Source organism: Anthonomus grandis, chromosome 8 (genome assembly GCF_022605725.1).
Source record: "Anthonomus grandis grandis chromosome 8, icAntGran1.3, whole genome shotgun sequence".
Taxonomy (NCBI): domain Eukaryota; kingdom Metazoa; phylum Arthropoda; class Insecta; order Coleoptera; family Curculionidae; genus Anthonomus; species Anthonomus grandis.
Genome location: NC_065553.1, coordinates 13,547,065 through 13,571,991, shown reverse-complemented (window position 1 = coordinate 13,571,991; position 24,927 = coordinate 13,547,065). Strand labels below are relative to the sequence as shown.

At 29.1% G+C, this 24,927-nt stretch overlaps 1 protein-coding gene across 5 annotated transcripts in view; it reads left to right on the top strand.

Annotated features, from left to right (window-relative positions):
• The window catches only part of LOC126739389 (uncharacterized), a 69,851-nt gene extending 66,474 nt beyond the window's left edge, over window positions 1-3,377 (top strand). For 3 of the 5 annotated variants that reach the window (XM_050445051.1, XM_050445050.1, XM_050445049.1), the window contains exon 5: window positions 2,076-3,376. In XM_050445051.1, the coding sequence (XP_050301008.1) occupies window positions 2,076-2,337 (262 nt within the window). In that variant the 3' untranslated portion in view covers window positions 2,338-3,376. Of the gene's footprint in view, window positions 1-2,075 lie in introns of all 5 variants that reach the window. The other 2 variants (XM_050445047.1, XM_050445048.1) reach the window with 2 other exon arrangements.
• Window positions 3,378-24,927: the final 21,550 nt, after the last annotated feature.

The following is a 24,927-nucleotide window of genomic DNA, read 5'->3' as shown; positions in this document are numbered from 1 at the left end:
GTTTAGCTCTAAAAAAAGAGTCGCCTAATTTTTGAAATTCATTCGGAGTTTTTAAAGGTAAATCGACTTGAAATCTTCCATTTGGCAAGAAAGTAGTGGTGGCCTTAAAAATCTCTTCGGCCTTATTTTCTAAAGCGAGTGCAGGTCTTTCTATTTCTTCAACCTCCCAGAATTTTTGCATAAGAGATTCTGTTGAGTTTTGTATAGGGTCACATATTGGGCTAGTCTGAACAAAAAATGAGAAGTTTGACATATCTGAAGCGTTTTCCTCAGGTTGAGTATTGTAATTCAGGTTCCTCTTATAATTCAAGGAACTTTTAGGAAGAGATCCAGATATAATATATCCAAAGTAAGTATTTTGTAGGGTGGGTAATCCCTTTCCTAACTTAATGAGTCCATCAATTAATATTTCATTGTAAACATCACAACTGAGAAGTATATTAATTGGACCAGGCACAGAATATGTCGGATCAGCAAGCTTAATATTCTGAGGTAAGCTTAGTGAGCTTCTATTTATATTTACTTGGGGGCAATTTTGACGTTATTTTTGGAAATATTGCACAAGAGAGAAAAAGTACCTGTTTTTTAATTTAGTGGATGATTTTACTAAGGAAAGTTAATATTTAAGTTTCTGAGTGCTTCATTCTCCTACATGATGCATGTTTAAAAATTGACAATACAAAAAGATAACAGTAATAACTAAAATCACATTTTATTACCGGAAGCCTGGAAATATTGTCAATCAATTCAAACATTACTCCTGACATTAAAAAGCGCACTATTTAAGAAAAAAGTAATTAATTTAGAATAGCATTCTTAAAACAAATCTAATTTATGCTTATGGTATACCTTGAAAAACAAACTCAAATAATATGACGAGTTATGTTTCATCAGTCAATGTCGACAACGTCATTTCTATCAGCTCTCTGTCAATTTTGTCAAGCCAGATGGCCGATATACAATTCCGATCTATATCATACAAGCTTCGTACATGTCCTTCATAGATGCGTGCGTATAGAAAAGGAATCAATGTATTCAAGCAAAAAGTGAAATTCACCTTAGTACACACTAAAGTAGGAGACACAGTACATGAATGCTAGTTTGGATCTCCGATCGTCCGGTCCAAAGCTTTACTGAGTAAGGTGGACACAAAAAAGAAGAAAAAGAATTACTGATATTGGTTGTCATTAAAAAATAAGGGTGATTACTCATTACCCCTCTGCTTTGTTTTAACCAAAATTCCTAAACTTTCTTATATCCTTTTGATCTGTAAGAGATCATTCAAAATATTTTACAAATTAAAGATAGCAAAGTGAAATAGCTGCTCTGAATTTGTTGTAATTAACATAATAATCGCTTAACCTTGATTCTTATAACCCTTGTGAGTCTTTTAGTTGGAGTACCCTATGAGTTCTTTGAATTAACAGTTGCGTATAAAAATTCTTTGTATGCAAATAAAATAATTTCATATGGAGAAAAAACTTAAACCAACCGACATAGTTTATTGTAGTTGTTAATATGATGCTCCTGAATAAACGTTTTCAAAAATTGATATGTCAATTAAAAATGTTTCTTACTAAAATGACATTTCAGCAAAATATTCCATTAATATAGGTTTATTTTGTCAGAAGTTGCTAAAGGGCAAAACAATCCTTAATTTTTAAAAATACGATTATAAGCAAATAATTGTATGAGATATTATTCTCTAAATACAATATTTATTTAAATAGTCAAGTAAAGAAAAATTAAATGGGTTAAACTAAAAGGAGTTTTAGTTTTCACACAATAAGAGAAAGTCTAATTTTTGGGGTCAAATTTTATTGAAAACAAATAAAACTAATTTTTTATTTTTGATTCGAACTGGCTGCAAAATTTAAAGATAGAGTGACGACGATTTAAGACCTTGGATACCGAACTTCTTTAAGAATTAGTCCCTAATTTAAACATCACCATATTGCTACTATAAGTTACTATTATAAATTACTACACTTTCTAAGAATAAACTCTTAACAAAACAAATAAATTATGTAGTTCGTTACCTTATAAATCTAAAACAGGTATTTCTTTTTTTTTAGATACGGTTTACTAAAGAAAACCGAATTTAAAACCCTAATGCTCGGAGGCTACGGAGGTCCAGATAGTGTAGGCATCCAAACGGACATGAACGACGCAATCCTACACTACATCATCGAAAAAAGGAAAAAACGTCCAGTCAAAGAGTTACCACGAAAAATGTCCAAGCCAAGACGACCAAGAGTTGACTTGGTCCAGACTCAACCTGTTAAGGAAAAAATGATTCTCAACTGCTTAACTTGTTTTACGGCTGTGTTTGATTGATGTTTAGTATATTGCTGTAGATGTTTTTGTTGGCGAAAGTCCGAGTTGGCGATCGATTAATAATCAGATATGTCGCCATCTTAGGATAGATTGATGCCAAGATGATGATGGCTTTAAAAGAAAGTATATTGGGTGTTGTCTTTAGAAAAGGTTTTATTGTTGATGTTATAGGCATAGATCGAGTTTTATTCTATTGAGAGTTGGTTATGTTGGAATTACATGAAAATAGATAAGGTTATATTGCGCTTAATATTTGGTATATGGAAGAAGGTTGGATATGAGTGTTACGGAGCAAAAAAACTAAACAGGGTGCTTCAGGTTTTATATTTTCCAATAATGATCGGACTAGATTTAAATGTTATATATATTTTTAATTGTATTTTTTGTATAGCCTAATGGTGGATATTAGAAAGAACTTAAGTGTTTTTTTTTCAAAATTATTATTAATTTGTTACTTAGAAATGTTTTATAAGGTATGGCAAACTGCAGAGAACCATTGAGTTTTTTAAAATATAAATTATTCCTTGCTCATTTTTAAAGCTATTTGTAGCTTATTAAGTAAACAAATAAATGGCAGTGAAAGAGGGACTATTTAATGTGGATCGTTACGCATCCACATCACATCACGTCATTAAATAGTAATATATAATATATATTAAAAGTATATTATAAGAATATACATTTGTGCATTATTTTAATACATTAAAAACTAATCTTTTTACAGGGTGAGTTGATTTTAAAAGAAAAATAATTTTGTAAGAGAAGTATAAAAAGTAACTGTGACCAAAACTATGTTCAATATCAATATATTTTTATTTCATAAAAAACATAGCGATATTTCAAATGAATAAGTAAAAAATATACCAGAATACCGAAATACTAAGTAATATTATAGGATTTATTAATATTTCAGGTATTATATGCAGTATTAAGTGGAGCATGTAAATGAAATTTAAAAAGTATATTTGAAATATAATATTTAAGGTAACTAATATTTTTTATTGTCACAATTATCTTTATTTTAATCACAGTATTTTAATTTTTGACTTAAATGATAATTAAGTTGTTCATTATTTCCGAATTTTGCCTTTTTTTAACAATTTAAAAAATAATACATTATAAATTTTTATTAATTTCTTAACTTTCCTTTTAATTAGTTAAGTTCTAAACACAAAAAAAGTAATAATTAAACAAATTATAAATAAAGAGTACGTATAAATAAGATATACTCATTTAGAATTTTAAACTTTTTTTATCCCTAAATATTTAAATAAAGTCTCTATTAAAATTAAAAAAAAAGTTTCATATTTATGTTTTTGTTTATTTTCAAAAATAAATAAAAATAGACTAAATTTAAATTTCAAAAGAAAATGAATAAATTAAATATATATATTTTTTTAATTCAGCTTTCAAAAAAATTATCTAAAATTTAATTTTTAATTCAATTACTCAATTGCTTTAAAAAAATTTAATAGTCTTGAGGGACATTTCAGGAATATCTATCGCTATTATGATGAACATATAAATTTTCAATTATTTTGTATTTTTTTCTTTAATAAACTAATTAAAAGAAAAAGAATGTTTTTTTAATATTTTTCTAATTTGACTTAAATCTAACATTTTGGAACGATTTTCTTAACTTTATGACACTCTTAATTCTAATACAAAGTATTTAAACATTATATTTTATACATTTTGTTATTTATTTAGAATTTAAAATTTTAATGCCTTTTTTGTTTCTCTATAATTTAGATAATACTTCTATAATTTAATATTTATTATTTTCATTCAGCAAATCAGATAAAATATTATTTTTTTCTTAAATTTGGTATTTTTCAAAAATTTGGTATTCTTAGAATCTATACTGTCAATTGGAAGAAATTTAAATTTTAATAGCGCACATATTTTATGGAAGATAATATTTATCAATTGAAATAATTAAAACAAACACACATTTTAAACTATGCCTAAATTATTTTTATATTAAAACGATTAGCTGAGTATTGATAGAAAAAACATTATAAAAATGACCAAAAGTTTTTTACATTATTAAAGAATTTTTATGTTATTAAAAAATTATGTGAAAAATTGTTTTTTAAAATAGCTTTAATGAGTAAGTAATTATAAACTAGGTATACGTATATATCTTTCATTACCCTATATCATTTGCTCCTAAGTACTGTGATTTTAACTAAAATTTGTTGTTTCGTTGTTAACACAAGTGATATTTCCCCAATTATTTAAACATAGATTTTTTAACATTAAAGTCTCTTTTCTAATTTTTTATTAATAAAATGATCATTGTTTTCATTTTAGGAAATTTTACTGCTTGAAGGTGAGACCTCTCAAGTATTCTATTTATTGTTACAAAAGTAGATTTATAATATATATTTATTGGTGTGAAGAACTTGTAATAATTGTCCCAAAATGGGAATGTTTTTAACTTTTTAGTGCCATTTTTTTGTGAATAAGATCTCTATTTACAGGGTCTTAAAGTATTATTAAAAATATGTTTTTATTTAAAATAATATATTTTACATATTTTGATGTAATAAATAATGATTAAAGTTACAAAAAAATGTGTCATGCTTATTTATATGTTGTACCGGTATTATACGCTTATTTGCACATTTTTTAGTTATACCTTGAAAACATTTTAATTTGTTGTGTCATTAAAAAATGTCTTATATTTATATGTAAAATATATAACCTGAAATATATATTCTTGATGCATAAAAACCATTCATTTTGTTTTATTTTATTCTTAATTGCACTACTCAAAACAATTAGCGCACATTTTTTATTTTAAATGTATTTTGTTTACAGGAAATATAAACAAAAATACATTAAAATTAAATGCGCTGGAAAAAATGCACTTTTTTAAATTTTTACTAAAAAAAAAGAATTAATTGGTCTCATTCGAAGTGATTTATTTAAAGAAAATTTCGAAATAAAATTACTTCTGATTCTTTCTGTTATAACTGCCTGGCAATCTCTTTACATATTTATAATCAGATTCTGGACATACTCTTCAAAAATACCATTCCATTCTTCTGTAAGCGCCTCAGACAGCTATTTCAAAATTTCTGGTGGATTTAATCTACTTCTAACAGGCCTTCCAAAGCATCCCGCATATGTTCTATTGGATTGAGGTCTGGGGACTTAGCTGGCCAGTCCATTACATCATTATACATCCAAGAACCTCCTTGCTCCGAGCTACCTACCTTAATTAAAGTACCTTGTTGAAAGAGACGGAGGTCAGTATAAACACCAAATAAGTGTATTCCTCCCTAAACCATAACACCTCCTCTACCAAAAGAATCTAACTAACGAATATTGCTTTGTTGGAGTCTGGTTCCAGATCTTCTATACATAGTAACTCGTCGATCATTTGCCAAGATAGTAAATCTTGACTCGAGTGAGGATAGAACTTCGGTTATTACCGGTCCAGTTGATGTGTTTACAGCAAATGCTAATCTGGCAGCACGGTGTTGCTTAGTAAGCCGTAAATCAGTTGCTGCCTTTCTTGGTCTTTATGTGATTAGCTCAAGTCAGCTGAAGTTTGCAAGTACAAAAAACAATCTTGTATCGCTATCCTTGGACTTGATCTGGACGTCTGGTGAATGCGAGAGTATCCCTGTACCGTTTTAAGACCCTATTTATAGATGATTGGGCAGCATAAAGAATACGTGCATTTCTTCCTTGATTAAATTCTTCACCGAACAACGTAATAAGAGTTTGCAGCTTCTGTCAAATTCCGGTATATTGTATGTTGTCTGTTATTGTTGTTCATATGTTGTTAATATTTAAAATGTAATAATTTCTGATAAAGTTTACTACTTTATTAATAAAACTGTGGTTTCATGTAAATTTAGCATGTCATTTTGCAGTGAAAAAGAAAAAAAAATGTAAATACTGATAAAAGCAGCACATTTTTCAATTTTAAGATTACAAATAAATTCTAATCTTAAAAATTAGGCCTTATTCAAAGTTTTCCAAGCTATATGCGAAAATTATTATGATTAATATTTTCAATGAAATGATATAAAAATATTACTTAGTAGACTGTTTCAGGATAAATCGATTGCGATACGTGGCCCGACTCATTGGCCACCTAGGTCACCGGATCTAACTCCTCTCGACTTTTATTTTTAGGGTTACATAAATAATCAATTATATAAAAAACAGAACTTTTTGATGAACTTCAAACATATATTAGGCAAATATTGAGTCAATAGGCGGAAGATCAATCTTAAAAACTACAAGACGGCGTGTGCTCAGAAATGTATTGAATAAGATGACGATGTTTTTGCTCATTAAGCCAACTTGCCTAAATTTGGTAAAATTATTAATATCGCTATACCTTTGTTACTTTTATGTTTTGGCTAGTTTTAGGGCAAATAAACTTTTTAAGTAAAGAAATGATTATCTTGTGATTTATGTAAAAATTAAAAAAAAAGCAAAAGTAGATTTTTTACGTTTTTTCGGAAACGCGATGTTCAATTTTTTTTCTATTTCTATTTTAATCAACAAAAAAAATCCTACTAGTTTCTTAATTTAATCAACCCTGTATCTTAAATATTAACAAAGATACCACTAGTTAATCGGAGGTACCCTGTAATATAATATTCCCTTTCATTACAAAATAACATAAAAATTCTATGATGATTCTACGATGATAAAGTTTAATTGTAATGTATGTATGCGATAAGTGTTCAAATCAAAAGATTAATACAGTTATCTAAGAACCATAAAAATATTTTAGTAAACAAAAATTGTAAAAAAGTTAATATTATCAAATTTTAAGAAAAGAGTCATCTGATAAGGGAATTAAAAGGAAAAACGACCCTGCAGTTTTACCTTACGGTACGTTTTCTGTGGGGCACTCTGTATAAAAAATAAGAAATACCCGATGGAATGGTGAAAGAGCCACAATTCGTTTAAAATAAAAAATGCTTAACGAATAAATCTCTCGAATAAATTCCTCATAATTTGGCGAATGAGCTGTTAATCCGAAAGAGTAATTTTTATAGTACATGTATTTGGTTTCTTTATATAATATGAATATTTTGTGTGTAGTATATATTTATTTCCAGATGCCTGGAAGTCTATTAATGTAATTTCTCTGCGACGGTTCGTTAGACTGCCCGAAAACTATAGCCTTCTTCTATCAATTTCGGCCAATTTCAATACGATAGCTATGTCCAAAATCCTGGAAAAAAGTAATGACTTTTCAAATTTGCTCCAAAAATAACTTCAGAATTTTATCGTGGTCATATAGTTGTACCACTGCCTTAAGTCATATTACTGATGAAATAACAAGGGCAAGGCAAGCGTTTTTATGCTATTAGAATATACACGAGCTTTTAATTTGTTAAAAAATTATCTTTTATCAGGGATTTTATCATATATTAGTTTTGGATTTAGCGCTGGAAGTGTTTTAGGACCTGTTCCACTTTATACGTTGGATTTTATGAATTCTCTTCAGTATTGTGATTATCATTTATATGACGGTAATACACGCACCTTTAGAAAAAATTTAGATCTGGAATCGCTTTGTCTAACACCTCAGAATCATATTATACAGTTAAATCCTCTGAAGTCCATAGTTATGCTATTTTGTAATGAAATGATATATTATAATATAACAGCTACAATAACTAATTGTAGCTGCTGAATTTAGCTATTTTGGCATTAAATAGAAGTTTCGTTAGCTATAAATTACTTTTTATTCTACCATGTGTCTATGTAAAGCTATTTGTATCTTTTTAGGTAATAATTTTTTATATTAGATACAATATTTAGTTATCGCGTAAAATATGCACTAATTTCTTATATTTCTGCTTTATTTTAATTGGTTCCATTCTTTCTTAAATAACATGAAAGGTACAAATGTCTATGCTTATAAATAAATCGTGTACTAATTTTGTTAACACAACATACGTCTCAGCAAATTTAAAAAAATTCTTTATAAAATTGGTACAAGTTCAAAAGTATGAACCAGCCAATTTACAATTTACGTATGTACAATACTCTCTGTCAACTGGTATAAAGTCGCAAATTACTTAATTTTATTAACTTGCACTAACGGTGAACTTTGGGATTTAGGTACATCCGAACTTAAAGACAAAGAAATATAGTGACAAAAAATCACTTTTTAAAAAATTTATTATTTATAGCAAATATTGTATAGGAGTATTGGATGCGAGATCAATGTTTTATTTTTAAATAAATTATTAGTTTGGGTAATTAGACCATAATATATAACACCTGAAAATTTATACAGAAGTCTCGTATTAAACCAAGATTTCCTGAGTGTGTCCTGAAAACAAACTAGACAAAGATAAAAGAGATTGTGACAAAAGAGTTATACAATTTATGCTAAACTTGATTAAATTAAGTATGGTTGGTTTAGGTACAATTGATTTAAAAAAAAATGATTGATGTTAAAGTAATTATTAATAATCATATTTAATTAAAAAAAAATTCTTAAAGGCCAACAAAACATTTTTAAATTTTTTGTCAATGGTTTATTTATAATTTAATCACTTTGTCAAAAGTTAAAATGATTTCAAATGCCTTTTATATTTAATTTTCCTAGTAAATTCGATATTGAATTTTTGGTATCTTAAAACTATATTAAAAACATCTTACAACAAACCATTTACTCTATTATTTCCTCCAAGTTCAATAAAAATGAACCAATAAAATCAACATTTCGTACCTATTAGTATTGAATTTTAGTTGTTCCGCATAATAATATAATAAAACCTCCTTAAAACAACTCCTTCACATAACTCTCTTTTTTATTTTATAATTAAAATTAAAGTGTTTGTAGAATTTATCATTTCTTATATTTTTAGTAAATTTGTCAGTAAAACTGTCTATATTTCTAGACAGACAAATTCTATTTTAATAATAAATTAAATTTAAAGTCTTTTCCAAAATTAATGGAATTTTTGAAAATTTGTATAATCCTATTGATGAGGCTACCCTGGTATCGTGCTGATTAATTTTCATCAAGAAATCTAATAGTAAAATAAAATTTTTGGTATCATAAACTTAAAAAATGAAATCATGAAGTTAAGAGATGAAAAACTACTATAATGAAATTCAATGAAAACAATTAATGAAAACGTTGAATACTTATCTAGTCTGATAAAAGTCAGCTGGTATTTTACACTTGTCTGGTTTGTCATTTTTATTAGACATGAATTTTCGCTTATAAGGTGATTTCTCTTGAGAAATTTACTTCAATTTCCCAAGATAAATCACAACATTATTTCTAAATTCTTTAGATGTTACAAAAATACTTATCACAAATTATTTACTGCCTTTTGTCCCTTGGTATGTAATATAATACATAGATAATAGAATATTTTTTTTGTTTTATCGGTGTGTAAATCGCGTTCCTTAATTCCTTAACCTTGTTTTTTTCTTATTGTAATTACATACTTTTATTTCTGAGGATTTTTCTTTAGTTGCTACTAAAAATTAAGTCAAAACTTATTTTTGCTTGTTCATAAATATTTCATTTCATATTTTGTCGGTTCTGTGATAGTTAATTATTTATTATTGTCTGTAATGAAAACAATTGTCTTCAGTTAAAACCCCAGTCATTCAAAATAAACGTTAAAACAAAAGATTGAAACCTAGTAGGACCATTAAATCTCATCTCTCATCTCTTCAACTTCATTCAGTTATTCAATCGACAGTTATCCCTGAAGGCACAAAACGTATAGAAACGTCGCATTTAAATATTCGAATAACTCACTCCATAAATATATGTTCACACGTAATCTTTGAATAAATAAAATACATACATTTTAAAGTCCTTCTAGAACTCTTCCATTTAAAATACTCATTTATTTCTTTGTAGACAAAAATAAAAAAATACTACTAAAAAAAGATCTAATTAATACATTCCTTTGATAGATAAATACGTCTGGCAAAGAGCATTGTTCTCAAAATACCCTGCATAATTTCATTTATTGCATTAATTACAATATTATAATAATAATATTACACATATATAATTTATTTGATGTCTTGTGGAAAATTATGATGAAATCCGATTAGCACTTAGCCATTATTAATAATGGTCAATTAACAATAACAATAGGGTCAGAAATGTCACATAAGTGCTTTTCATGCAATTAAATTTGTTTATCCATATTGTTTACTACAAGTGAATTTATTAAAAATAAATAAGATGGTTGTATCGATAGAGTGACGTCCTCGATGTGTAAAGTAGCGTTTCGGGAAATCGTGGCAATTTATTACAAATTTGACATTCCTTTATTCATATAATTATCACTGCTTTTGTAAGAAATCGCCCATTCTCTAAAAACACCTTTTACCCGCCACAGCATGGGGTTGGGTTTAATGGTTTTTTAAAGAACGGTCTGCCATTATATTCTAAAGAATGGGATTTTGTATACGGCTATTTCTTAAAATGGACATGATTAAGAATAAGAAAATGGATGTTTTAGGTTTAATACATGGTCGAGATGGTGTGAAACCACTTATACAAATATTATAATTTTTTAGAATAAATGAAAAAAAAATTCTATAATTGACTATTTAATAAAGTATCCACCAAAAACATAATTAAAAAAAAATTATAGTCTTTAGGATATTTTTTGTTTTTATTATCGACTGAATAGTATTAAAAGTGTATATTTTACAAAATATGGCTCACTGTATTCAACAAGCATTATCCCTTCCTCTTATTACCATTATTTATCATATGTAACATAAAAATATAAGTATGAAAATTACATCACTGCAGTATATCACTACAGAATGTAAAGAATAATTAAAACCTGCTTAGACGAAAGTCTTTGGAAAGTGTTACATTTAAAGCATTATTATATATAACTTATCTATTTTTTTCTAATAAACTTTATATTTTATATATAATGCCTGACTTAAATGTTGCACATTACCTTACCCTTTACCGGTTATTGCAAATGAAAGTCATTATTTAAATATTTAAAATCATGAATTTATATGCCATGCAGTTTCACATCGGGGTAATTTCCAAAGAAAATATTACATACTTGTGTATATAAAATGACAAAATGCTATATAATTTGAAAATCATCAAATCTAGAAAATCACTACTTTATACGATGGCAATGGGTTCTATGCACTGATTAGATTGTGCATTCGCTTGCTATTAACCTTAAAAAGTTTTAAAGACCATGTGATTTATTTTATGCATATAATTTAAAATCTTAATGTTTATTTAATTCTGTATGGATAATTATGGAATTCTTTATTGTCAATTATTTTAGTGTTAATTAAATAAAGAATCTTCTGACTTTTTCCTAAAAATAAATAAATAAAAACAACAATTGAACAGCAGCACTAATTATATCATTGTATCCACTTTTCAGGGTAATTGTAAAAATGCGTATTCATGAGATCGCGAGAAAAAAATTATAATTTATAACAAGAGAGTAAAATAATGGTAATTTCATGCAGGATGTGAGTCATTTTTAAAATGATGGTCAGGCTAGATTGGATAAAATATACAATATAAAGTTCATGTAGTAATTTAATTATTCAGTTGAGTTTCACGTAATAGTAGAAAAAATGTTATTGTTATTATAATGTTGTTACGCTTAGTAAAATAATTGTGGAGAATAGATTATAAGAAAGGTGATTCTTTCACAATTTAGTACTTTCCTATTAAGTACTTTTTGACTTCATATCGGGAAAAGAAGATAATTTAATTAAGAATCAGAGATTATAATGCGTGAAATAAAATAAATATTTTTGTTAAAAGATGTATTATGCATTAAATAGCTGCCTTCTCACCTTTAGACTCTACAATAAATTAAAAAAAAAGTTGTTGTTGAAAATTCGTAATTATTTTAAAATTAAGAAAGTATAGCCGACAAAAAAGCATCACGAATATGATGGCCTTCTGGACTGTACTGATGCTCTTTTTAAACTCAATAAATTCAAAGCTTTAAGATAATGTCTGAAATATAGAAAAATAAAACCCAACTTAAAAAAAAAAATAACTATTTTAATTACAATTTAAGATTTAAAAATAAAATGAACAAAAGCAAACAAAATATAAAAGTCACCGGGATCGACTTAAACTTTCAATAGTCAAAACCAATCTGTCCTTCCCTTCAATGCCGCGTGTATTTCCTTTTCCCAAATTATGCTGAGATCGATATTCCCTTTCATAATATACCGTTGACCTGGACCACGATGACGACGGTACCAAGCCAGGCTATATGCACGTAATCCGAGACGTGATCCTTATTCGGCATATTTCTTACAATAAATATCTGTAGATTTATCAGTATTTATTCTATTCACCAATTTACTTTAAATACAAAACTAGTAACTTTTAAAGTCAGGAATATTTTAACAGAAATAAACTTTCTCAGACATGCACTATGGAAAATTTATCGTTAGCTTTCTCTATCCTTAACTTGTGGGAATTTTATCCTTACAAATAATAAAAGACTTTTCTGAATTTATATTTTCAAACTAGTCAGTAGATCAACAACTTAACTATGATTTTTTTTTAAGTTTTAAAAATTAAGTATTTAATTGTGCTATTACTATACTCGACTTCTATTGTTATTTAAAGATATTCTATCTTTAAATCATTGTTCCGACCCACTTATTTGTTGATAAAGCACAAGGATACAATTCACGAAGTTCCTGAACTATGCTGAAAATGTGTCTGCAAAAATATATTATTTAACATGACCATTTCATCGCAATTTTCGGCAGTCTTGATTCTTCCATCTTTCAGACTTGTCCGTACCATATCAACTGTTTTTGCTTTATGTCTGTCATTATTGCACCATCTATTCCCATTTGTTATCTATCGTACATCATCGAGTGATCTCCCAAAAATTATACAGTTTAGTTGCTTCAAGTTTTGATCTGTTATTCTTCATGTCTCTGCTCCATCAGTTAAACTGCTTGTAATGAGTATTTCATATATGTTGTATTTACGTTGCTTTCCAATTTCGTTACTCCATAGTACACCATTTAGACATCCTATACTTCTTCTGGCTTCTGTTATTCTTTTCTTTATTACTATCTACTCTAACGTCTTTTCCAGACAAGTCAACACATGTAAGAGTTGCAACTAGTTACCTTATCTGTATCTAATTAGGTGTTAGATAATTCTGCTCCTATGGAAAGATCTTTCATTTTCTATGTATTCATTTCCTTTCTCTTTCCTTAGTACAGGGCTCACGCTACAAGGATCTTGGCATAAACCTCTATTTACTGGGAACTTCTCTGTTAGGTTATTACCGCTTTTTACTTCTGACGATGATTCATAGTACAGGTTTTTAAGAATTTTAAGAGTGACTAAGATTGGTCACTCTTAAACTTCTTCGTAGGGATTGATTGTATCACAGGTTTTTATCCGCACAAATTCTTCCAGCTCCAAATCTTGACAATTCTTTTTTTTCTTTTTTGTCCATAAATATCTATTCAATGAGATCCCGGATAATTCTCCCATATAGACAACTCATGGTACTCTTTACCGATATACCTCTGTAGTTTGAACATTCTAGTTTATTCCCTTTCTTATAGAAGGACGAATCCATTCCAGGATCCCCATCTAGGTATTGGTTGATGCACCGAGTGAGTTAAAATAGTTTTTCTGATCTACATTTGAGTTTTTAAGCGGGAATTCCTCCTAGACTTGCAACTTACTATACAGGATATAAAGGGTAATGGCGATCAAGTGGCAATTTTTAATTATTTTTTTTTTAATTTTGCTGTCTAGCCGCTTAACTACGCAACTTTGCACTAACGATAGTTTACTCAAATCGGTTAATTTTGGTCTGAAGAATATGTGATATGTTTTTATAATGAAATAATTTTTAAATTTCTTTCTTGTTTTTCTAGTCACTCTGTATAAGACTGTCTTTTGTTTTAAATCTTCATAAATCCTGTCATATCGGAAAGGTCAGGCTGAGGTAGGTTATCATCACTCAAAATAATAAATATGCATTTTTCAACTTTTCTACGACTACCAAATATCAGTTCTTTATTATTGTCTGAATAATCCTAAGCCTATATATTTCTAATGGTATTTGATACACCACATATGACAAACAAATAATTTACGATTATCAATATTGACCTTGTCCTGCATCAATCGAAAAGCCATGTTTTGAAACCACATATTGGTGAGTACTGGGGTCATATGGATAATAACTATTCTTCACTGCACTTTAGAATATCATTACGCAACTACAACAATAATATTCTACAAGAATCTAGCTACTATTATGATTTCAAAGCAGCAGGCTCTCAGCATCATAAATTAACATCTTGAATCTGTATCATGGTCACAACCTCTTATCCAACAAAATTTATTACTACTTATAACCAATATTTTTTAATATATTCTTTTTAATAATTTGGACCTGTTTATACCATTTGAAAAGATTGTCAGTACGAAGTTCTCCAGATGGTTTTCAAAGGATTTAAAATCATAAGTTATTCAGAAAAAGGCTGGTCACAAGAAATACAAAGAAGAAAATAGATTTTCCTTTGATCGCCAACATTTTTGCCGTTTGCGTACACAATATAAAATTTTAACTAGGTCTTATTATGAGGACTATATTAGAGACACTGAGACAGTATTGTATCAAAATCCCCGGGAATTCTGGTCTTACACTAATTCTTTACAGTTCCGGAAAGTTTCCACTTAGTTTTTTCTCAATGACAGAATGGCTATAATGAAATCTTAATCTGCTCAACTTCTTTCTAATTATTTTGGCTCCATGTACTCCAATCAAGTCATGATATATCCTCTACAAATAATTTAAATTCTCACTTAAACAGTTTTGTTATCTCAAATGTTTTGCTGAAGGAAGTCTTGACCCTCACAACCTGGTCCTGACAACATACATTAAATTTTAATTAATAATTGTTGCTTTATTCCTTTATATTTTATATAACTAAAAACAGATTACTTTCCAAATTTTTCGAAAATAAGTAAGTCTGATGACAATTAGATGCGAAGAAATATCGGCCAATATGTAATTTCATTATTTCTTTTTTGAGCTCTGAAATTATTCAAAAACAATTTGATTTTAAACAGAATTCCTCAGCAGAACTGAAGTTGCTCATATATGTTGGTTGACATACTGGCAAGTGCCTTGAACGAGGGTAAGGAGATAAATTTTCTTTACGCCGACTTCTTCAAGGCATTTGACAGGGTGGATCATGAGTTCTTATTCAGTAAACTTTTTGGTCATGGCATATCAGAATATCACTGGTAGAACTCAAATTTTGCACGTTAACAACTTGATATATTCTCCATTAGCAGTCTCCTCAGAGGTCTCACCTAGGTCCTCTGCTTTTCAAGTTTTTCATCAATGATATCAAATTCTGCTTTGACCATATCCATTTTCTCACCTTGATCAATTTAACTTGCACTTATTGCTTAGCTACACTTTTCATTTCATATAATTGCCTTGTACTTCAGGATGATGATTGTACTCAATAATCTGGCACTTTGGTGCTATGCTATTGACATGAATGAATGCACATCTGAGTCACATTATTAATAAATCAATAGAGTTGCTAGGATTCATTAAACGTAGTACCAGAAATGTTAATCACAATACCTCCAATAAAACACGGTATTTTGCCTTTGTCAGAACCCTTTTGGGGTATACCTTCTCTGCCTGAAGCCAAAATTATACATTTCATATGCACAGACTGGAAAGAGTTTAGCGGAAATTTTGTAGGTACGTTCACTATAGGTGCTGCGAACCATAATTTCATTATCTGCTCAATACTTGATCTTGAAACCTTATTAGCAAGAAGAAAACAGAAAGACTTAAAAATTCTCTATAGGTTAGTCCATTCAATCATATTTCACTTCACAAATCACTTTACATGCACATTGTCCATACGGTCTATCCAAACGTTCCAGGTAGGTACCTTTTTACAGGACAAACTATGCCAACAATTCATTTATTCTTCGAAGATTAAAACTAAGCAATGAGCTACATAGCTTTGATTTCTTTCAACCTTTAAAGGCTTTTCTAGGAGCTTTATCCGGTCTTCATTTATGAATTCTTTATTAAGTTTATTGTCTATAGATCTTTGCTACTTGAACTTTGCTACTTGAAATTGAACTTGATCCATTAATGAATAAATAAATAAACAAATAAATGTTAATTATTGACTTATGGTATGATATTTAAGATACTTGAGCAAATTATCTAGTTGAATAGATGTTCGGCTATGTTAAAAATGTGCGGCAATGGATAAATGAACCTTCTCCAAATAGGTGGATAAGCTGTGGTAGTCTCTTACCAAATTGGCTACCTAGATTTTCAGATTTAACATTTTTTTTCTGAGAATATACTACACAAAAGGTTTAAAAGAAACTGATTAAGAGACAAGCTGAGAAATTAACGCTAACAACTAAGAAAAGTAATTCGTAGGGGCTGCGACAAATGTACCCAATTAGACGCTGGATTAATAGAGGCAACTAGAATCTAAATTGAAATCAGGTTTTGTACGAATGTTAAATATTTTAATCGTTATCATCTCTGGCTTTTAAATTTATTCACTGTTCTTAATTGGTCTTAAAGATACCTTATACTAAATTAAAAAAAAACTTAATGTTATTACATAATAATATTTGTCACTTAATTTCTTTTGAATCTTAGTTTCTTGTAAATTAATAAACTTATTTTTATGAAACTGACTAAAGCTTTTTCAAGATACTCCTAATCAAATGGTAAAATTGTTTTTTTTAAACAAAAAAACGCCAATAAAAATAATTAATTTTTGTCTAGGAAAATTATCAGAGATGATGTTGAATGAAATTGAAATTGATTCTTAACTTAGCATTTCCAGGGGAAATAGGTTGCACTATAGTACTAATAAAGTGCATATGATTAGAGTATTAATTAATTTATATTTCTGCTGTAATTTTCGCCCAAATCCAAAATTGTTAGCATTAAAGGCCGTTTTGTAAAGTAACACAATACCTTATTTACCGACTTACCCTGTCTCATTGAAATGTAACTTTATTTAAGCAAACAATAGGCATAGAAAGACGAAACGGCGCCAAACACTCGAAAACTATAGGCACCTTATACAAAAGACAATTGAAAAACTTGAAAAGGCCCTAAAAATATTGGGGTTTAGTTCGATGACAAAAAATCGGCGGGGTACCATCTCAAGTGGGAGTATATGCCAGTAACAAAAGAATAAAGGGACAGGTACCATTTTGCTGAAAAAGTACGGCCGGCTGTGAAATTTAGTCACCCGTATGTACGTGGGGGTTGACTTGAAAGCGTTTTGAAGAATAAGGTTTCTTTTGCAAGAGCCCTTTTGTTCGGCGGGTGTCTGTATGGGTTTAATTAGCTCAAAAGAAATAATTCGCGCAACATGTGGTAAATATGAAAGGGATTAACAAAAAAAATAAGTTAAGATTTTATCTTAAATTTTAAGTAAAATATGACGCTAGCGAAGGCGGACACAGCCTAGCTAATTTTAAAGGTTCAATGTATTGAATATCATTCAGGTTGAGGAATGAAAGATGAAGCATTGTCAACAATAAAAACAAGTCAAACACTGCACGCTGCACTGTTAAATTTTAAAGCGCTATTATTTTTCTTTCTCAACCTATTATGGTCGTTCATATTCCTTCCCAAAGATTTTAAATTATTAAATGGTTTTATTGAGGCAATTCAATAGTGCGATGTAGGAATCATTGACGATCGCAATGAATTGATGGTTCACGTCTGTAATCGGTTTAATGACATACGAAAAGTGACATTTCAAGATGATACAAGGCATATTATAGAGATAAGATGCGATAGAATGCCAAATAATACATCTTTGACCCCGTTTTTCACATGAAAACCTATCTGAGATCCAGAAATCCTTGACGATTACAATGAATTGATGGTTCGCGTATGTAATCGTTTCAATTACATATGAAAAGTAATATTTCAAGATGACTCAAGGCATATTAGAGAGGTGAGATGCGGTAGAATGCCAAATAACGGACTTTTGACCTACTTTTTGGGATGAAAACTTGTGTGATATCAAGAAATCATTGACGATCGTAATGAATTGATGCTTCACGTCTGTAATTGGTTTAATTAGATATGAAAAGTAATATTTTAAGATGATTTAACGCATATTAGAGGGGTGAGATGCGGTAGAATGCCAAATATTGGACTTTTGACTCCATTTTAGGCGTGAAAACCTATCTGAGAACTAGGAATCATTGACGATTGTAATAGATTGATGCTTTACGTCTGTCATCGATTTAATTACATGCGAAAAGTAATATTTCAAGATCATTCAAGGCATATTAAAGAGGTGGGATGCGGTAAAATGCCAATGAATGGACTTAAGTCTAGGAGATATTCCACATAAGCTAGTGTCAAAGAATGCAATAAAAAGCAGTTTTTTTACGAAAAATGCTATTTTCAGAAGAATCTTCTTGTTTGTCATTGGTCTCAAACAAAAGAGTACAGCATTTTTCAATTTCACACTCAGCATCCTCAAAGATTAAATGTTTGGGCTGGTATTTTGCGCGACCATATTTTATAAAGCCATTTTTGTCATAGCCAAGTTTTTCTTTTCATTCAAATCCTCCCAAATTTACGACTTCATTTTCAACAAAAGCGCTGTCCTGCTCATAATGTAGTTATGATAAAACATTTTTTGACAAATACTTATTAGTGGGATTCGCGATTAAATTTTTTCCTAGATCTCCAGATTTCTTTTCAAATTACTTTTATTTTTGGACTTGTCTATTTAAGACTTTTAATTAAATTATTTAATCAGGTTTTTGGTTGATGAAGCACACCAGTAGTCACGAATATAGAGTAATTCCTTCAGTAAAATATGCAATAACAGCTTTTAATCCAATTAACAGCATAAAGCCGTTGGTACACATTATTAATAACTCAATTGAGCCTGGCAAATTCCCTCACTAATTGCTACGCCCTTATATAAAAAGCGAGATAAATTCAGTATTAAAAATTATCGACCAATTAGTCTGTTGCCTTCATTTTCAACATATTTAAAAGGGTTATGTGCGGTAGAATTTTAAATTTTATGTTTAACTTGCTAAGCAAAGCACAACTTATTAAAAAAAAGTCGACTAATACAGCAACCTTTGAATGGTATTTAGAGCCCTGGATAGATGTCAAGTACCAATTAAACAAACTTTAAATTATGAAATTGTATTTTAAAAGTTATTTTATATGAAATTCGTGATGTAACGTTTAAGTGAATTAGATTATACTTATCTGGAAGGAATTAAAAATTAGCAAATCTTTTCAGAAATTGTAAATATTACCTTAAAGGTATACCACCACAGGGCAGGGTTAATGGGCCGTAACTTTTTATTATTTACATAAACGACCTCAAAGGTTTCTACATCAATAACTTTGAAATCATCAATCGCAGATGATACTAGTTCTCTAATCTCTTGACATTTCTATTTTTTTCAAGATGGAAGAAATTATGATCCAAGCTATTAATTGGTTTGTCGAAAATATATTAGTTTTAAATAACTAAAAGACTAGCATGGTACTTTTTAAGACTGAAAGAACTGCATTGAACTTACCAGAACATACTATATCAAAATAAAGAAATATTAATATTTCATAAGACAAATTTTTTGGGTATTATATTAGATCATACCTTAACCTGGGACCAATATGTAGACTTTATTGCTGGAAAGTTAAATAAATCTATTTATATGTTGCGAATTGAGTCAAAATAAGTAAAAAGTTAAAACACAAAAATGGTATATCATGCAAATTTTGGCTCACATATAAGATAGGGCATTATAATGTGTCGCGAAATCGACTGTGACGAAAGTGACTATTTTATTTTATGTATCAACATAATTCTGAAATGATGATTGTTTATTATTATTACTACTATATTTATTTTTTATTAGTATAACGCTTTAATTTTCATTATCAAATAGAGAGCATAAACATTTTGAGATTACGATTCTATATGTATGTAAAGCCTGCCTTATAACAATTTTTTTGAAATGCCTCAGTTTTTGCGCAATATTTTGGGAATATGTATTACAAGTAGTACAGTTACTACTTGTAATGCAACCCCCTTGTTAGCCCCCAACCCCCCTATATATTATTATATGCTCACTAACGTCGTACTGAAAAACAAGGACTTAGCAGGTGAGTAGCAGAGCGCACGAAATGATCGATTATCCAACCTGTATATCAATATCAATTTTCAGGTTTCAAATACTTCTTAAGAAATATTACATACTTGATCTTTCTTTCTAATACTTTTGGCGAAAGCAACTATAACTGTTAACAATTTAAGTATCAAATGTTTCACGATAAAGCATAAATGTCTGGAAATACCGTTTGAATAATTTAAGAAATGATTCTACATGAAAGAAAAATGTATATGAATCTTAAATGCATAGTTTTCGAAATACGAAATACGAAGTAGTCTTTAAAAAAAGATTTTTATCAAATACTATCAATATCCCTTGACCGATTTTGTTGAAAATTGATAGTCTTTTGATTTGTTGTGATACACGGGTAATTTATGATTAATTAAATTAAAATTATGAAGAGCAGTCGTATCCCCAGTGGCACCCTATTTTATTAGAAAAAATCAATAAACAATCTTTCTCAGCAACTTTAATTTGCATAATATATATTTCTCAAAAACTTCTAAATTGATGCTTTGTACAAACGTACATTGGTTTCCTACATAGATCCGTTCTCAGATCATAACAATAAACCTCATATATGTAACTGCAAACTTCAGGGTCAAACTGATGTTTTTATAATTAACCAAAAATAAAGAGTTTTTAATGGTGTAACATTTTAAAATAAAAATCGACCGGAGGAAACAATGAAACATCACAAATCGGTTACGGTGCAGGAGCACAAATTGTCGATTGTACGTTCAAACACTGGTAGTACTCGAATTGTTTCGCTAGTTATTATCCTCGACAAAAGAATATAGTAATACACATGAGTACTAAGATTTATTAGTGATTATAATTAAAGAGAGCGAGCCCCGTCATTATTTAGTGCTAGCGAGGTATGTATGATTAGAGTACGGCATATACATTCAGAAAATATTTTTTAAATGTGATTTCTTCAAGTTTAAAATTTTTTTTGGATATTACAGCACTATTAACTAAATTTAAAAATTAATATGATTTTGACAATTAGTCATGATCTTTGCAGCGCCACAGGATTGTGGTATCATCAGCGAACGATGTCCAAGGAGGCTAAGTCGTTTATGAAATTAAAAACTAGCAAGGGCCTCAGAACAGAGCTCTGAGAGATACCCCAGGAATTTACTAAGAAATTAGATTCAGTGGAATTAATACAAACACAATTTGTCTACGATTTGATAAGTCATTCCGAGGCTTTTCCTATAAACCTAGAATAAAAAAGCTTCTGGACCAAGATTTTATAATTACACAATCAAATACCATTGAAAGATCACAGAAAGCTACTGCAGCAGTCTTTTCATTATTAATACCCAAATTTAATCCTTTAGAGAGATATCCAGTCTCTGTGATATTATATAGTGAAACTGACTTAAAATTTGAGGGATCCTCTAGGTCATTACCTTTATGAAGAAGTATAATCTTTGTCAGCTTGATCATAAAGAATTCATCATTGAAAATTTTTAATTTCCAATAGTAATTTCTGATAAATACTAGATTTAAAGAATTGTATTAGGTTATTAAACATTAAAAATTAATGCTAAACCATCATTCCTAAAAGTTTTCGTATTTCGATTACATGACATGACTTTTTTAATTTAACCAGATGTGTAAGTGCAAAAAAATTATCAACCCTTTTGTTGCTTTTTTAATTTTCAACAAAATTGGAATTCTGAATGACATCGTTTATAAGGTCTTGTGCTATAGAGCACTAAAATTTATTGATTAGGTCTGGCTCTAAAAGAAAAAGACTACAAGGTTATTTTCAGACAATGAGTCATTATTATTGCACTAAAATTTAAGGACGTATTTCTTGGGTCAAAATATTGGAAAAACTTTCTATAAACCTATGTCCGAAGATGCTTCCCGGCGGAGATACAGGGCGTTGAAATTTTAATTTCATTTTCAATTTTTCCAAATAACTTGAAAGTAAACGAGATTAACCATACAAAATTAGTTATAGAAAGGTTTTCTAAGGTGCTAAATTTAATTTTTTTTTTATAGTTTTGACGTTAGTTAATAAAGAACGCCACATATTACATTTTTAGTTTTTAAATACAATAATGAAAACAACCATTTTATTTATTTCATTAAATTCCTATAAAATCAATTTTTTACAAAGAAAAAAGTGATTAACATGACATAAAACACAAACAAAGAGTAAAAGAAGTCCACAACCGTGGCCTTCGCGATCTCCCGATTTAAACTTATTAGACTTTTTCCATTGAGATTATCTAAAATAATTAGTGTATACTACTCCAATTGAAAAAGTTAATGAGTTAAGAATTATGCTAGTGGTAAGTTGCGCAACAACTCGAAACACAGCAGACATTTTTGTTGTTTTCATTGTTATATTTAAAAACTCCAAATTTAATACATGGTGTCCTCTATAAGAGATCAAAACTACTTTCAATCACTAATTTCATATAGCGATTCTCGTTTGCTTTCAAATTATTTAAAAAAATTGATAATAAAATTAAAATTTCGCATTTCGCAAAGCATTTTCGGACATAGGTTTATAGCAACTTTTAAGAAATACACCCTTAAATTTTAGTGCAATATTAATGACTCACCCTGTAAAAGCAATAATTGAAAATTTGAAGTTGTCGGTGATAAAAAAAACTACTAATATTTAAAGACGATAATTGCCTATAACCTTTATTTGAGACACTTTATGATTCACGCATCCGTGAATTATTAAAAGAGTTCTGGGACTGGAATTTTGCATAAAAAGACAGAAAATTGTGAATATCATAAAAAAATCATAATAAGAAACAAACAAATGAAAATAATGAAGATACCAAATATAACACAATAAATTGCAACACTGAATTTGAACACTCTAAATAAGGACCTCGTGGGCCACAAAAAAAAAATGCACAAATCAGACGCTAATATTTTTAACATTACAGTGGCCGATGGTATATTTCTTTGTTTGCGAAGTTAATGGCGTGTTGCACCTAACCTAGGTCACTCACTTATAGTTGCACAATTTATAGTGTTTCTGCATACGACGCAGATATTTAACAATTCCATTACGAGTTAAGCAAATAAAATTCTTATCGAAATGTGGATCGAGCGATTTATTCTAGTTCTTTATAGTTGACGATTAAAGTTTTAATTATTTAAATATATAGTAAGATATTTTTAATTAATGGCAGTATTAAATGTATATATAAGTAAATGACAGTAATAAATATATTGGTTGAAACTATTTTTAAGATCAAATTAAAAGTTCAGCTTTAGGGTTTTTTTTCTCCTTCTAGATAGTAGTAACTTGAGATGAGAATATTCTATAAACTCTAAAATGAAACTAATTCAAATATATTGATAATACTAAAATTACATTTCCACTCAGTCGATCCTTTGAACTTAATTAAATCAGAATTGTCAAAAGAAAATATTAATTGAAATAAAATGAAAAAATCACTCGAACATTAGATTAACATTTGAATTATCTGGACAATATAAAGTTCAATACAAAAATAACATAAAAAATCACTTTAAATTTTTAAAAACCCATTTTTTTTGCTAATTAATTGTTAATTTATTGTTAATTGTCTGAAAGTCGTAAGAAATTGGTCTGGAATATATAAAAAATATTTCAAATCTCTAAGAAATATTAAAAATATGTTGCATATAGATTGCAATAGAAATGATTGATGAACATTGTACCTGAAATATATAAAAAATTATTTTAAATGCCTTTTTCTTCTTCTTTTTTATGTGCTTATTAGTTAGCGGATATTATCATGACAATTTGAACCTTGGTAGTAGCTGTCCTGAATTTCCGTTCGTTGTTGTATCATATCTTTTTTTATGTTGTAGAGCACTCTAACATTTGTGACATAAGCTGGTCAGGCTATTTTAAGTATTTTTCTATGCCTTCTACAAAATGGAGTAGATGTACTAACTCCACCTATCGTCAGACTATTCAAGATTGTCTTTTGTTCAGGGCTACCAGGGTCTCAAAGTTATGGAGTGAGGTGAGGAGTGTCTGTATACAAAAAGCAACTACACAGACTCATTGACTAACCTTATCAATTTTCTGCTGAAGACATGGGAGAGGCTGACTGACCGATATCTAAATAAAAGCATCTTGTTGTCAAAAAGTGAGCGGCTAGGGGCTGTCTGCAAAAAGGAATATTATTTTCAACCTTGTTGGGTCTAGTGGTTAACATTCAACCAAAGATTTAAACAGGGGCAACCTATACACACAGGCCTACGCTGACGACCTAGTTATCCTTTGCCCGGAGAAGGATGTCTGGACATGACATAGTGGACAAATTGGGACAATGATGGCATACCGTTGCAATACTCCAGGACAGTTCGATTTCTGGAAACCACATTAAGTTCTAAACTCT